The sequence below is a fragment of the Ictidomys tridecemlineatus genome, chromosome 5, assembly GCF_052094955.1.
Source record: "Ictidomys tridecemlineatus isolate mIctTri1 chromosome 5, mIctTri1.hap1, whole genome shotgun sequence".
NCBI classification, from domain to species: Eukaryota; Metazoa; Chordata; class Mammalia; order Rodentia; family Sciuridae; genus Ictidomys; species Ictidomys tridecemlineatus.
This window is the reverse complement of record NC_135481.1, coordinates 102,732,792-102,745,690: the sequence shown is the minus strand read 5'-3', so window position 1 is coordinate 102,745,690 and position 12,899 is coordinate 102,732,792. Positions and strand designations below refer to the sequence as shown.

Sequence of the window (12,899 nt, the reverse complement as noted above, 5' to 3'; positions counted from 1 at the left end):
TAGATGAACATAACATTACCATTGTTTTTTAAGATGGACAGTGTAGAGTAGAATAATGCAGTAGAAGAAGAGAGATTCAGTGGGCTGGGGTTGTGGCTCAGTGGTAGAGCACTTGCTTCTCATGCATGAGACCCTGGGTTCGATCCTCAGCACCACATGGAAATAAATAAATAAAAATAAAGATTAAAAAAAAAAGAAGAGAGATTCAGGACATGGGAAAGAAAATGTGATTGAATTAGTGAAGTTTCTGATGGATGTGGAAGGAAAGAGCAAAGACAGGTTAATTTGCCTAAGGAGGAAGAGCTCTTTCCCTCAGATGCTGGAGAGGAGGACAGAGGTCTGTTGATAAGTCTCAGAATGGTACAGTTAGAGCATTGTTGGTGTCTCCTGCATTAACTGCCCCCAATTTTACCTCAAAAGGAGGAGTTATGTTTCATACTGAAAGTGAGGGAAAGAATGATGGGAAAATGAGGTGAGACATTTTGGAATGACAGTTATGTGAAATGGATATAAGGTCATGTGGAGGAATTTCACATGCTCATCAATGTTCATTCTCACATTAAAATATGTATTAATCATGGGCTCTGATGAAGTGGCTCTCGGTGTGGGGTCACATGAGCTGAATCTTTGGTATGATTTTCCTTAAAAGTAATCTGAGGTAGGAATTATGAAGTCTTTTCAATTCACTCAGAGTTAGTGGTTTTGTTGTTCAAATGTGATGAAAGAACAGTTTAGCAAAGGAGTTTGAGATTTGAGCAAGAGAGTGAGTGGCTAAAAAGTGAAAGAATAGGGAGTCTGAATTAGAGAACCCAAAGTTTAAAGGAATTTTCTAGTGGCCATCTCCTGGGGTAGTGACAGGGAGAGAGTGAAAAAACTGGTTAGATCCATAGATAAAGTCAGATTGGAGGCTGAGGGAAAGACCTTTTGTCTTACAGGCAGCAGTTCTGATAAAACATAATCCACAGGACCATGGGAATGGGTAGCTGAAGAGGCATAGAGTTAGAGTCATCCATGAAGCTGGAAGTTGAAAACATGGACTTGGGAGTCTAACTGTCGAGGTCCTAAGCTGCCTGCCCTTGTTTTAGTTATATGATCCTGGGCAAGTTCTTAACTGCACCAAGCATCTGTTGCTTACTAAAATGGGGATGATAGTGGTGTGCCTTACTTTAGTTTTGTGGTGAGATTGAATGAGATAATTTAGATAAAGTATTTGTTCAATCTCTCGCACAACTCAGGTGCTCAGAAAATTTCAGTAGTACTTGTATTATTATTGCTAGTTCCTATTTGTCATTTAGATCTCAGCTTGTACATCACTTTCTAAGAGAGACCCTTTCCCATCACCCTATGGAATACAGACCTCTTCAGGTAACTCTCTATCATATTTTAGTAACTAGTACTATTTACTGTTGTAATTTAGCTGTTGGTGTAAGTACCTCCCCAGTTTATTGTTAGCTTCTTTGATATTAAAACTACTTCTAATCCATTTTTCTATAAATCATGTGTCTGAGCCAGTGATCAGGGCTAATGGAATTGAAACCTAAAGATTCTGCTGTTGGACCAAAAGAACTTTGTAAGTGTCTCAAGTCTGTTTATTTGTCAGATTCTTAGTACAATGAAGATGAAATTTACTGTTTATTCAACCCACAGCATCGTCTTAGCCTATTAGTCTGATATTGGGTATAATGATCCTCCTTCCAAGTACTTGTTTAAAAAAAAATAATAGTTCCACCTATCTTTTGATATGGAATCACTTGATTGCCATTTGTTAATTAAGTTGATTTCTAGCATATTGGTAAAACTTTTAGAAAAAGGGCAAAAGGTAAACCACTATTATTTTCTGATCTCATTTTAGAATTTTCCACACAAACAAGTGCATGCTTCTCAGTTTACTGTTTTGTTTGGGTGGACAAAGGAGTGACTCATCTCTTCCAGTCTGTGTTTAGCAAACTGAGCAAATGCAAACTTGTTGATCAGAAATGAGCCTTGTTTTCGAGGCATTATTATGTCTAACGTTTTGCCATAATGTCAAACCATGACTTTAATCATAGGGAATTTATATTTAACTTTATTTGAGCCACTGATCATGGGTAATATTCTGCAGTTGAGCCAGAATAATTTTGTAAATTTCCTAGTTTGTTCATTTTTAGTGCCTTAGTACAGTGTAGGTGATACTTATTATACTACAGCTTCATGTTAGCCTTTGGATTTCATTTGTATTTGAATACATGACCTTTTTAGGTGAGTTTTGTTGTTCTAGGTATTTGGAAACTCAGGATCAGGAAGGATAGCTCCTGTGACACATTGTAAATATTTGACTTTGAATTTGTCATTTTCTTATAATGCTTTAGAACAGTGATTTAATATTAATGATCATAACATTCTTTTACGTCTATAAAAGCAATAGCCTCTCATTTTTTGAACTTAAAATAAACATTTACTTATTTACTTATTCTCACATTAAAATGTTTTACTTATGATGATTTAATATAATTTCTAAATATCTTAATGACCACCCTTGTTTTAAGAAGGCTAGATTTTAAGATTTGTTTCTTGATTAGAGAAATATCTCAAATAAATTTAAATTGTTTAAAAATCTATACTGTACTTCATGTTAGCCTGGGGTAAGTATTTCAACTTATGTCAGTTTAACTAGAAATAATCTATCTATAAACACTTTATTGGGAATCTTTCAAATGAATTTTTAACTCTAGTGGCATCTATATAGATACTTCTGTCATCAATGCTCATTTTATCGTTACTGAGTTTTACTTTATTATAGTAAAATTTTATGTGCTGCCAGAAAGTGAAATGTTACATGATTGCTTCTAATAACCTTCTAATAATCTGACAGCATTTTAAATCACTGACATTTTCTTCATTTGAACAATATACTAGGTTTTTACTGAAATAACACATATTGTTTTTCTCAACAGTGCCTTCTATTTTAGTGACAATTGAAAAATATATATATTTTATCTTTTTGGAAAATAGTCTACAAAAGAGATAATATTTTGATAAAAATTATTTCCAGTTAATGGGATCATAAAATACAGAGAAAAGGATTCGTATTTTCTAAATTGATTGCTAACAAAATTCAATACTAATGATTTCCATTTCAGTGACATTAGAGATTGTCATTGCATTTTGTGTTACACATTGAGTTTTGACAAGAATTTACTTTTAATATTTCATATGCTTTATTCCTAGAATTTAACACATGAGTTGGAGAACAGGGAAAAACAACAACTACAGATGTTGGATCAACTCAAGGAAATCCAGAACCACTTTGAAGTATGTGAGGCTGACCGTAAACAGGCCAACTTCCAGATCTCAGAGCTGACTCAACATGCAGAGGAAGCCACCAAGCAGGCCGAACAGTACCTCAGTGACTTCCAGCAATCAGAGGCCCTGAGAGAGGAGGCAGAGAAGAGGAAAGAATACCTCAAACTGAAAGCTCAAGAAACCATTAGGCAATGGAAGCTTAAGCATAAGAAATTAGAGCGGGCATTGGAAAAACAATCTGAAACTCTTGATCAGCTGACAGACAGGAATAATCAGGTATAAAAGCCAATTCTTCAGGAATGATTTCTGCTGTAACTAACCAGTTGTTCATCTATCTTTTGAGCTGACACTTGAGTGCTGTGTTGTGCATACACTGTTATCAATATGTCCTTGAGAGAAGAGTTTTTATGTATTGTGTGTTTCAAAGCCAAAAGTTCTTCAGTTTATTTTCTTAAAATCCTCTTTAATAGTTAAACATTCAGGGATTTACAGAGTTAGCCATTAAAGTAGATCCACCCTCTACCTCTGTTTAGCTTTAATTTCCCTAATATGAATTATTCTTTAGTATTCTAATATTCAAATGGAAGAAAATCTTCAAATATTCCTTAACTTTTCATATGACTTTTCCCTCAGTCCATGTGTTTTAAAAATCTCATTTATTTGAATATTTCAGCTTGAGATTTGACTAGAAAGAGGCATTTTAAATATGCAGTAGTTACTATGGGGCTACTTCTTGGCAGCGGCTATTCTAGGCTTAGTTAAATCAGTGACATTGACAGTCTCAATGAGTAGTGTTACCACATCACAAGTCTCTTCAACATTCTGTGTTTATATCCTTTTCTTAGTAACAAAAAAGCATTTTACTTATCTGTGCCTGCATTTCACATCATCTTTTCTCTTGTATAATCAGTTGCTTTGAATGGATTTGATATTACTATGTTGATTCTCAACTAAATCTTTGGGTTGAATTAAATTCAGATGCTTATAAGATAATAAGCAGGAAAGTCATGATTGATTTTTGTACATGTTTAGTCTTGGTTTGTCATTTGTCATTTGTCACTTGTCAAGAACTCAGAACATTCCAGAAAAATAATTATTTGGATAAGTTGACTTTTTTTAATAAGAAAAACAATTGGACAATTTTATTTATAAAATCAATTAACAGCACTTAAGATTGACAGATGCTTACTTCAGATCATATAGAAGATGGAGGGAGCCATCACTCTGCATTCACTGTGGAGAGCTTTTCATTTTAACCCATCTGACACAAACCGAATGACTGGTTGCCCTGAGATAAAGCAGATCTTAAGCTCAGACTTGAATCCAAACTAGTTTGATCCCAGGAAATTGCTCAACTTTGATTTTTCAGTTGTTATACTGGTCTTGCAACTGGTTCAGTAAGTTCGATTATAAGGGAAGTAGCTAGAGAGTTGAGTGATTGAGGAGATTTGATTGAGAATCATCTTGGGATTTTACTTAATTAGAGGAAATTGAGAAGGACCCATGTCATCAGACAGTGTCCCAATTCATGGGAAGGTGCTGAGAGTTTTCTAGATTGAGTTTTTAGAATATTAAAAATGTTAAACAATCCTGATATAATTAGTTTTCTTACTTAGCATTGCTAATAATAAGCAAAGAAGTAGTTTTAAAGTGATTGCCATAGTTAGGATAGTATCACAATTATCACAGCAGGCATTGTAATTTGTCCTTTAAAAGCCTTAAAAATTAATGCAGCATGTTGCAGTTAGAGCAATGGTTAATTAAAGAAGAAAGGGTAAGAAATGCTTCACTGTGGATTCAAGTGTCCAGTAAATCTATGATGTAGTAATATGTGTTAAATAATTTTGGAAAAAAGTATTTTTTAAAAAAATATCTAATTGACTATTACTTCTCTGGAATATTTAATATTTTTTAATGGTCCTGGGAGTTGAACCCAGGACTTCATGTGTGGAAGGCAAGTTCTACCACTGAGCTACACTCTGATTCTTTTTATTTCTACTTTTGAGACAGGGTCTCACTAAGTTATCCAGGTTGGCCTTGAATGCTATTCTCCTGCCTCAGCAACTTGAATAGCTTGGATCAACAAGTATGTGCTAACATACCCAGCTAAAAATATTTAATTCTTAATAAACTCACAACATTACCATAGACATAAGTAATAGGATCCACTATCTACTATTTTTTTGGCCAATTACTTTCAAAAGATGACTCCATGGTGTATTTAGAAGTGTATATTAAAATAAAAATGATACTAGTTTATAACATAACATCTGTGATTTAAAGAATAAATTAGTTACAAGTAGCCTTGTTGACCCACTTTATATGGTCAAATGATACAATCTTTATATTTGCAAAATGATTCTGTGCCTATATCCATTTCTCATTTTGTAGCATAATTTATTTTCTACTTTAAGCTTTCTCACTTAAAAATAATATTAAAAAGCCAAATGCTTTCATTTTCTTCAAATTCTAATGAGTTTCTTTTTTACTCTCCTTGCTTTATACATTTCTGGAAACTTGTTAAGATATTACAGATCTACTTGATTATTTGAAGATATGTAATATCAAATGAATAGCATGTCATTTTATAATAAACCAAAAAGATTAAGTTGTATTCTTTCTTTGAAGGATAGCGATAGGGATATTTTTACATCATGGAATCACAATGTACTTAGGAAGATGCAGATGAGCATATATTGGGAGACCCCAAATTGTATAGATATAAATAATCTAATTGTTTTCAATTTTGATATTTTTCTCCTTTTTTAAAAAAGTGCTGTTTGAAATAATTGGTTTTTATACATGCATTGAAAATGATAAATGAAAAAATTTGCACTTTAACTCTGACCCTAGTGTGTGCTTTTCTGAATATCTTTAAGTTCTTTTATATTCTTATTTTTGAACACAGGTATGAATGATTTCCTAGGTTTTCTCCCTTTATGTTTTTTTCTTTTTTCCTGCTACATCTGCAAAATTAATTGGTTTGACTAGGTATTGAACTTTTTGCTTGATAGTAATAGACTTTAGGAATCTTAAATTAGCATTTTTTTGTATTTCTCTCCTGCTGAGAAAAAAAGTTATATCTAATGTAGGCTGTCATGTAAAATCTGAATTTTTAAAATAGTTTAATAGGAATCAATGCTGAAGTATAGTTCTTTTTTAGTTTGTATGCCATCCTGTCATATGCAATTCAAGAAAGGCCAGAGTGCTGATTTTCTGTATTTTTTTCATGTGCAGAAAAAAATAATAAAAAAATTTCCTATTTACCTTTTAGTAAAGTTAAGACATCTTTATGTATTTTGTGGTCTGGCCTTCCAGGAGTTGGCCCTTCATCTAGTAATTGCTATGGTTTTAGACAGTATCATTCTTCTGGCTTTACACAACCATTTTCAGGCCTTCTGTCTGTAATCTTTCTTTTTGCCCCTCTTTGGAAATTGGATTTGTCTGTTTTAATAAGCTTTTTTTTTTTTTTTTTTTTTTGCCACTATGACTACAAGTCCCCACCAGCACAATTGTAAAGGTGGAAAAATTTATTTGGAGGCTCACAGTTTCAGAGGTCTCAGTCCATTGACAACAGGCTTCCTTCCTTGGGGCTTGAGGTGAGGCTGAACTTCTTGGCAGAAGAGTGCAGCAGACACAGGATGATCAGAAAGCAGAGATCTCCACTTGCCCAATACAAATATATACCCCAAAGCTATGCCTCCAAATCCCCACCTCCTCCAGCTACCCATCCCCCTCCTTGCCTTTAGTCACTACTCAATTAATCCCTTCAAGTGATTACTTCCCTGCTTGGGTTAAGGTTCTTATAACCCAGTCCTTTCTCTAACTCATCTTGGATTGTCTCACACATGAGCTTTTTTGAGGACTCCTCACATCGAAACCATAACAATCTGATTAGAACATCCTTTTCCCACATTCCTTACTGGTATTTTTCTTCCCCATTACATCTCCAAAATTCTTAAGAAGTTTAACACCTGGCTTCCTCTCAGCTTGTTTCAGTACATGTAATTCTTGCTGTCATCCTTAGTGATTCAAAGTTCAACTCAGCAGTTCATTGAACTCTGTATCCTTATTCTTTACTACTGAATTTCCCATTTTACAGTGACCTTCAATTCACTCTACTTTTGCAACCAATTTCTACACTTTAGACTTGTATTCATCTGTAATTGTTCTATGTTCAAACCTTCAATTCCAAAATCTCAGTCTCTGACCTTTCAGTTCTTTTATTTCTCTTTTCTTTTTTAATCATTAATACCTGGTTTTGGTCTTTCCACATTCTTCTAGTTGGCCAGCCAGTTCCTGCATTCAGTTCTTCTGTCAAATTTGGCTTAATTAGAAGCTGCTTTTTTCTCACTAGCATCTTCAATTTCTTCCTTCTACCTCATACATTTTACTTATCTTCAATCTGAAATCAACCAATTCTCTAGTTTTCCATTGCTTCTCCTATAGAGTACCAACAAAATTTATCTTGAAATAGCACTTGGCTGGGGATGTAGCTCAGTGGTAGATTGCTTACCTAGAATAGTGTATGTGAAAGCCTTGGGTGCCATCCCTGGCACTGGAATCATTACCTTCTTCATTTCCCATTACATTTCATTCAGTAATTAATATAAGTCAATCAGTGGGTACACATTTCTGACCTGATCATTGAGGAATGGGGTCTAAAGTCTGTGTGGGAATTCATGGTAAGCATTTACTTAAAAGCCTATAAAGTTTACACAAGAAGAGGGGGTTTCTTCTTTCTCTATACTGTGTCGTTTAGGTCTGGAATGGCTGAAGCTATCCTGCTGCCATCCTGAGGATGAAGCCTCAGATGAGAAGGGTATTAATGAGAGAGCTACAGAGGGGGCAGAGCTAGGACTTTGACCTACTGCATCCAGTTCTTTTTGGAGTAATACATTTCATTGTGGTTTAAGCCAGTTTGAATTGGAGTCTCCTTTTATTTTCACCAAAAGAAATTCAAGCAGCATTTAAATTTTAAAATTTGAATTACAGAAATAAGAAACCATCAGTAAAAGAGCCTGAATTGTAGCATTGACTAAGTGTAAATTTAGGGTGGTGGGAGACGGTTATTGTTTTAAAGGGCAAGTGGATAAACCTTGCTACACTGTTGGGAACAGTTCAGTGAGCCATTGGAATCATACTTTTTGGGATATTGATGATGTGAATCAGAATATGGCATTAAGTGACTGGTGGGAAAACTTTAGGATGTTGAAGGATGTTATGTTCATGTTTTCAGCCTTCAGAAAGGTCTTGCAAGAAAAAGACAAATTTAGGTTGAAACTTGTCTGTCTAAAAACAGCAAGATTGTTTTGGATTGAGTAATCTAAAGTGTGCATTCTATAATTCAAGTTGACTTAACTGCTGATTTAGAGCCTTTGAGGGTTGGGAAAGCTAAGTGATCTACCTAACCTTAGTCCAAGTGTAAGAGGTGGAGATAGGAAATTTAGCAGGGAAAGACAAAACAAACAAACAAACAAACAAACAAGACTTTACCTAGTGCTCTTTCAAATACTTAATCAAGCATTCCTGGCCAGCCAAAGGGCACTCACGTCCATTGTTTTGAACTGCCTCAAGATAAAGGGGTTTTTCAACTAAGGGTCCTGGAAGTGTCCAGGGTACTGAGGTGGTGGTAGAGATGTTGGCATTTTCATATTCAGCATCTGAACAATATTTTGGACTGTGGCCTTTAGCCTAGTAATTAATATCAAGTCAAATGATTTTCACACTTTACCTGTAGTGGCTGTCCAGCCTAAGGCTGTCATCTTTGTCATGAATTGATATGATACTTGAACACTGGGAAGAGGGTAAAACCTAGAGAAGTGTAGAGTAGCAGAGTCTGAGTTTCAAAGAACTTTTTCGGAATCGTCCTATTTTAGGGCTTCCTACTATGTGAGAAAAGTATACTTTCTGTGTAAACTAGCTTCAGGAGACCATAATATTTTGTAATCAAATATGTTTTACCTGATAGAACTTCATCATGAAAAAACAATTTTAATCTGTAGAACTGCCTGGAAGTTTCTTTACTCATGATTAGCGGGTTATATTCTGTTCCAAATGCTAATCACTATATTTAAGCCACCTCCTCTGACTTTTAGGCCCCTCTCCTGTTATTTTTTTTTTTTAAGATAATAGTATTATTTTATTAGTGTATGTTTATTTTATTTTTTAATTTTTAAATATATGACAGCAGAATACATTATAATTCTTATTGCACATATAGAGCACAATTTTTCATATCTCTGGTTGTATACGGAGTATATTCATACAAATTCATGTTTTCATACATGTACTTTGGATAATAGTGATCATCACATTCCACCATCATTTCTAATCCCATACCCCCTCCCTTCCCCTCCAACCCCTCTGCCCCATCTAGAGTTCATCTATTCCTCCCATGCTCCCTCTCCTTATCCCACTATGAATCAACCTCCTTATATCAGAGAAAACATTGGGCATTTGTTTTTTTGGGATTGGATAACTTCACTTAGCATTATCTTCTCTAACTCTATCCATTTACCTGAAATGCCATGATTTTATTCTCTTTTATTGGTGAGTAAATGTTTTATCAGTGAGTAAATACTCCATTGTGTATATATGCCACATTTTTTTCATCCATTCACCTACTGAAGGGCATCCAAGTTGGTTCCACAGTTTAGCTATTGTGAATTGTGCTGCTGTAAACATTGATGTGGCTGTGTCCCTGTAGTATGCTGTTTTTAAGTCCTTTGGGTATAGATCCAATTTTCCAAGAAATCTCCATACTGCTTTCCATTTTGGCTACACCAGTTTGCAGCTGCACCAGCAGTGTATGAGTGTACCTTCTCCCCCACATCCTTGCCAACACTTACTGTTGTTTGTATGCATAGTAGCTGCCATTTTGACTGGAGTGAGATGAAAACTTAGAGTAGTTTTGATTTGCATTTCTCTAATTGCTAGCAATGATGGACATTTTTTTATATATTTGTTAATTGATTGTATATCATCTTCTGAGAAGTGTCTGTTCACGTCCTTGGCCCATTTATTGATTGGATTATTTGGTTTTTTTTTGGTGTTTAACTTTTTGAATTCTTAATATACCATAGAGATTAGTGCTGTATCTGTGTAAGGGGCAAAGATTTGCTCCCAAGATGTAGGCTCTCTATTCACCTCACAGATTATTTCTGTTGCTGAAAAGAAACTTTTTTAGTTTGAGTCCATTGGATTTATTGATTCTTGATTTTAATTCTTGCACCTAAGGAGTCTTTCTCCTGTTATTTTTAAAGTCAGTTTTCATTTTCTTTGATGGGGTAAGTAGAATGACCTTCCTGCCCCCAAAGATGTCTCAGTGTAATTCTTGAGATCTGTGAATTGATGCTACTCTCATGATTATATATGGCACAGTTCAGTTGAAGATAAGGACATTACCTAGATGGCCCTAAACTAATCACATGAACCTTGTCTTTTTTTTCTACTATAATAGATTGTCACAGAATAGGTAACTGATAAATAGTATAGTTTATTTGACTTATGGTTGTGAAGGCTGGCAAATCTAAGAACATGGCACTGGCATGTGGTGAAAACCTTTGTTCAGTGTCCTAACAAGGTGGAAGGGTAAGCAAACATGAGACAGAGGTTCTGACTGAACCCACAAATTTAAGAAATCTAGTATTGAGATACCTAACCCACTCCTGTGATAGTAATATTAATCAATTATGACACCAGAACCCTGATTTAATCACTTCTTAAAGATACTAACTCTTAAGATGAGAATTAAAATTTTTATGCATTTTGGAAGAGATAGTAAAATCATAGCATTTCTTCACATAGACAAACCCATGTGCTTCTCACATGAAAATAGATTAATTCCATTCCAAAAGGCTTTCATCTCTTAATTTGTTCTGGTGTCAACTAAAAAGTCCAAAGTACAGAGTCTTATGTAAATCAGATATGGGTGAGGCTCAAGACACAATTCATCCTTAGACAAATTTCTTCCAGCTATGAGCCTATGAAATGAAAACAAATTGTCTATTTGAAATACAATGGTAGTATAGGCATGGATAGAAAGTCCTGTTCCAAAAAGGAGAAGTAGGTAAGAGACGAAGGGTAACTGGTCCCAAGTAAGTCCAAAACCCAACAGAGAAAAACTTGGTAAGTTTGAAAGCTGGAGAATAATTATTCACTCTGTGTGCTGCCTCTTAGATACTTTGGGAGGTTTGGACCCCTGAAGCCTCTGGCAGCCTTGCGTCTGTGGCTTTGCATGCTGGTAGCTCATCGTTTCTGAGAGTCTTAAGGGTATTCCTGTCTCATGGCTTCCCTGCCTCAATGTTTTGCCACTTAGATATTTCTTTTGCCAAGTATCCTAGTTCATCACTTCTCTTTCTGCCTTGCATAAGGCCCTAGGGCATAGAAACAGAGTAATCTAGGCTTTTTCTATCCTGCTTCTCCAATTTTTCAGCCGTTATTCATTAGTCAGTTTCAAAAGTACTTCCAAATTTTTCATGTGTGTATTATAGTAGCAACCTTACCTTTTGTTCTCAATTTTTCTGTCTTTGTCTATTTTCTGCTGTTGTAACAGAGTATCATGGACTGGGCAATTTATACACAATAGAAGTTTATTTATCTCAGAGTTCTGGAGACTGGGAAGTCCAAGGAGCATGGTGTTGGCATCTGGGGGAGTGCCTTTGTGCTACATCATAGCACAAAGTAACTATTGATTCTATGAGGGAGGATAAATGACTTTTTTTTTCTTCAAATTCATAGACTATTAATAGCTAGACTTGAGTATTAAGTTCAGTTTTTTTTCTGCTCAAAACTCAACTACTTAATCACTTTTTTATTTCTCATATTACCTTTGTGTTCTTTCTTTCTCCCTGTTTAAATTCAATATGGACTTAAGGAAACTGCTTTTTTTTTGAATGATTGACTCATTATGTTTTATGATTAATTGTTTTGTATCGAAGTGTATTATAGAAGTGCCTTTCACATATTTGCATTTTAATTTATTATTTTTGATTTTATAATGAGTATTAACTTTATTTTCTGGTTCAAGACATAGTGGATTCACATGTCAAAACATCACATTGCCCTTCTTAAATACGTGCAATATTTGTCAGCCAAAAATAAAACTTAAAAAAGAGTAAAGGTTTGGTGAGCATCAGTAAGCAAGGACAGACTTGGAGAGATGGTCTTTGGAGCCAGTATTGTAGAGACAACACTCTTGGCTTCATAGGTGACCTGCTTTTTCATTTGCGTTGATTGGGTAGTGAGAATTAGAGACCATGATGATTAATTCTTAGCCTCTATTCCTTCATGTAATCCCTAACTGGTGAAGCTGGCAGGGGATAAATAAACAACTAAGTTAGCAACCTTTCTCTTGAGAATCTTCCCTACATATTTGAATTATAAATTAATCTCATTAATCTCATTTCATCCCTTTGTGATTCCCAGTTGTATATTGGTGTATTTCTTGTCAGTATTAACACTGATTTATTAATTGGGGCTTATTACATCATAAACTTTCTTAAATTTTATTTGTATACTTCCCTATATTCTACCTCTGTGTCAAATATATCTCTTTTCAAAGGTGTGTCATTTTTGTGCACTTTATTGTTATGTTAGGAAATATTATTTTCATC

The 12,899-nt window shown here is 34.7% G+C and overlaps 1 protein-coding gene across 4 annotated transcripts in view; it reads left to right on the top strand.

Annotated features, from left to right (window-relative positions):
• The window catches only part of Cep128 (centrosomal protein 128), a 407,740-nt gene that overhangs the window by 113,960 nt on the left and 280,881 nt on the right, over positions 1 to 12,899 (top strand). For all 4 annotated transcript variants that reach the window (XM_040274764.2, XM_078050644.1, XM_040274765.2 and 1 more), the window contains exon 15: positions 3,208 to 3,558. In XM_040274764.2, the coding sequence (XP_040130698.2) occupies positions 3,208 to 3,558 (351 nt within the window). The remainder of the gene's footprint in view (positions 1 to 3,207; positions 3,559 to 12,899) is intronic.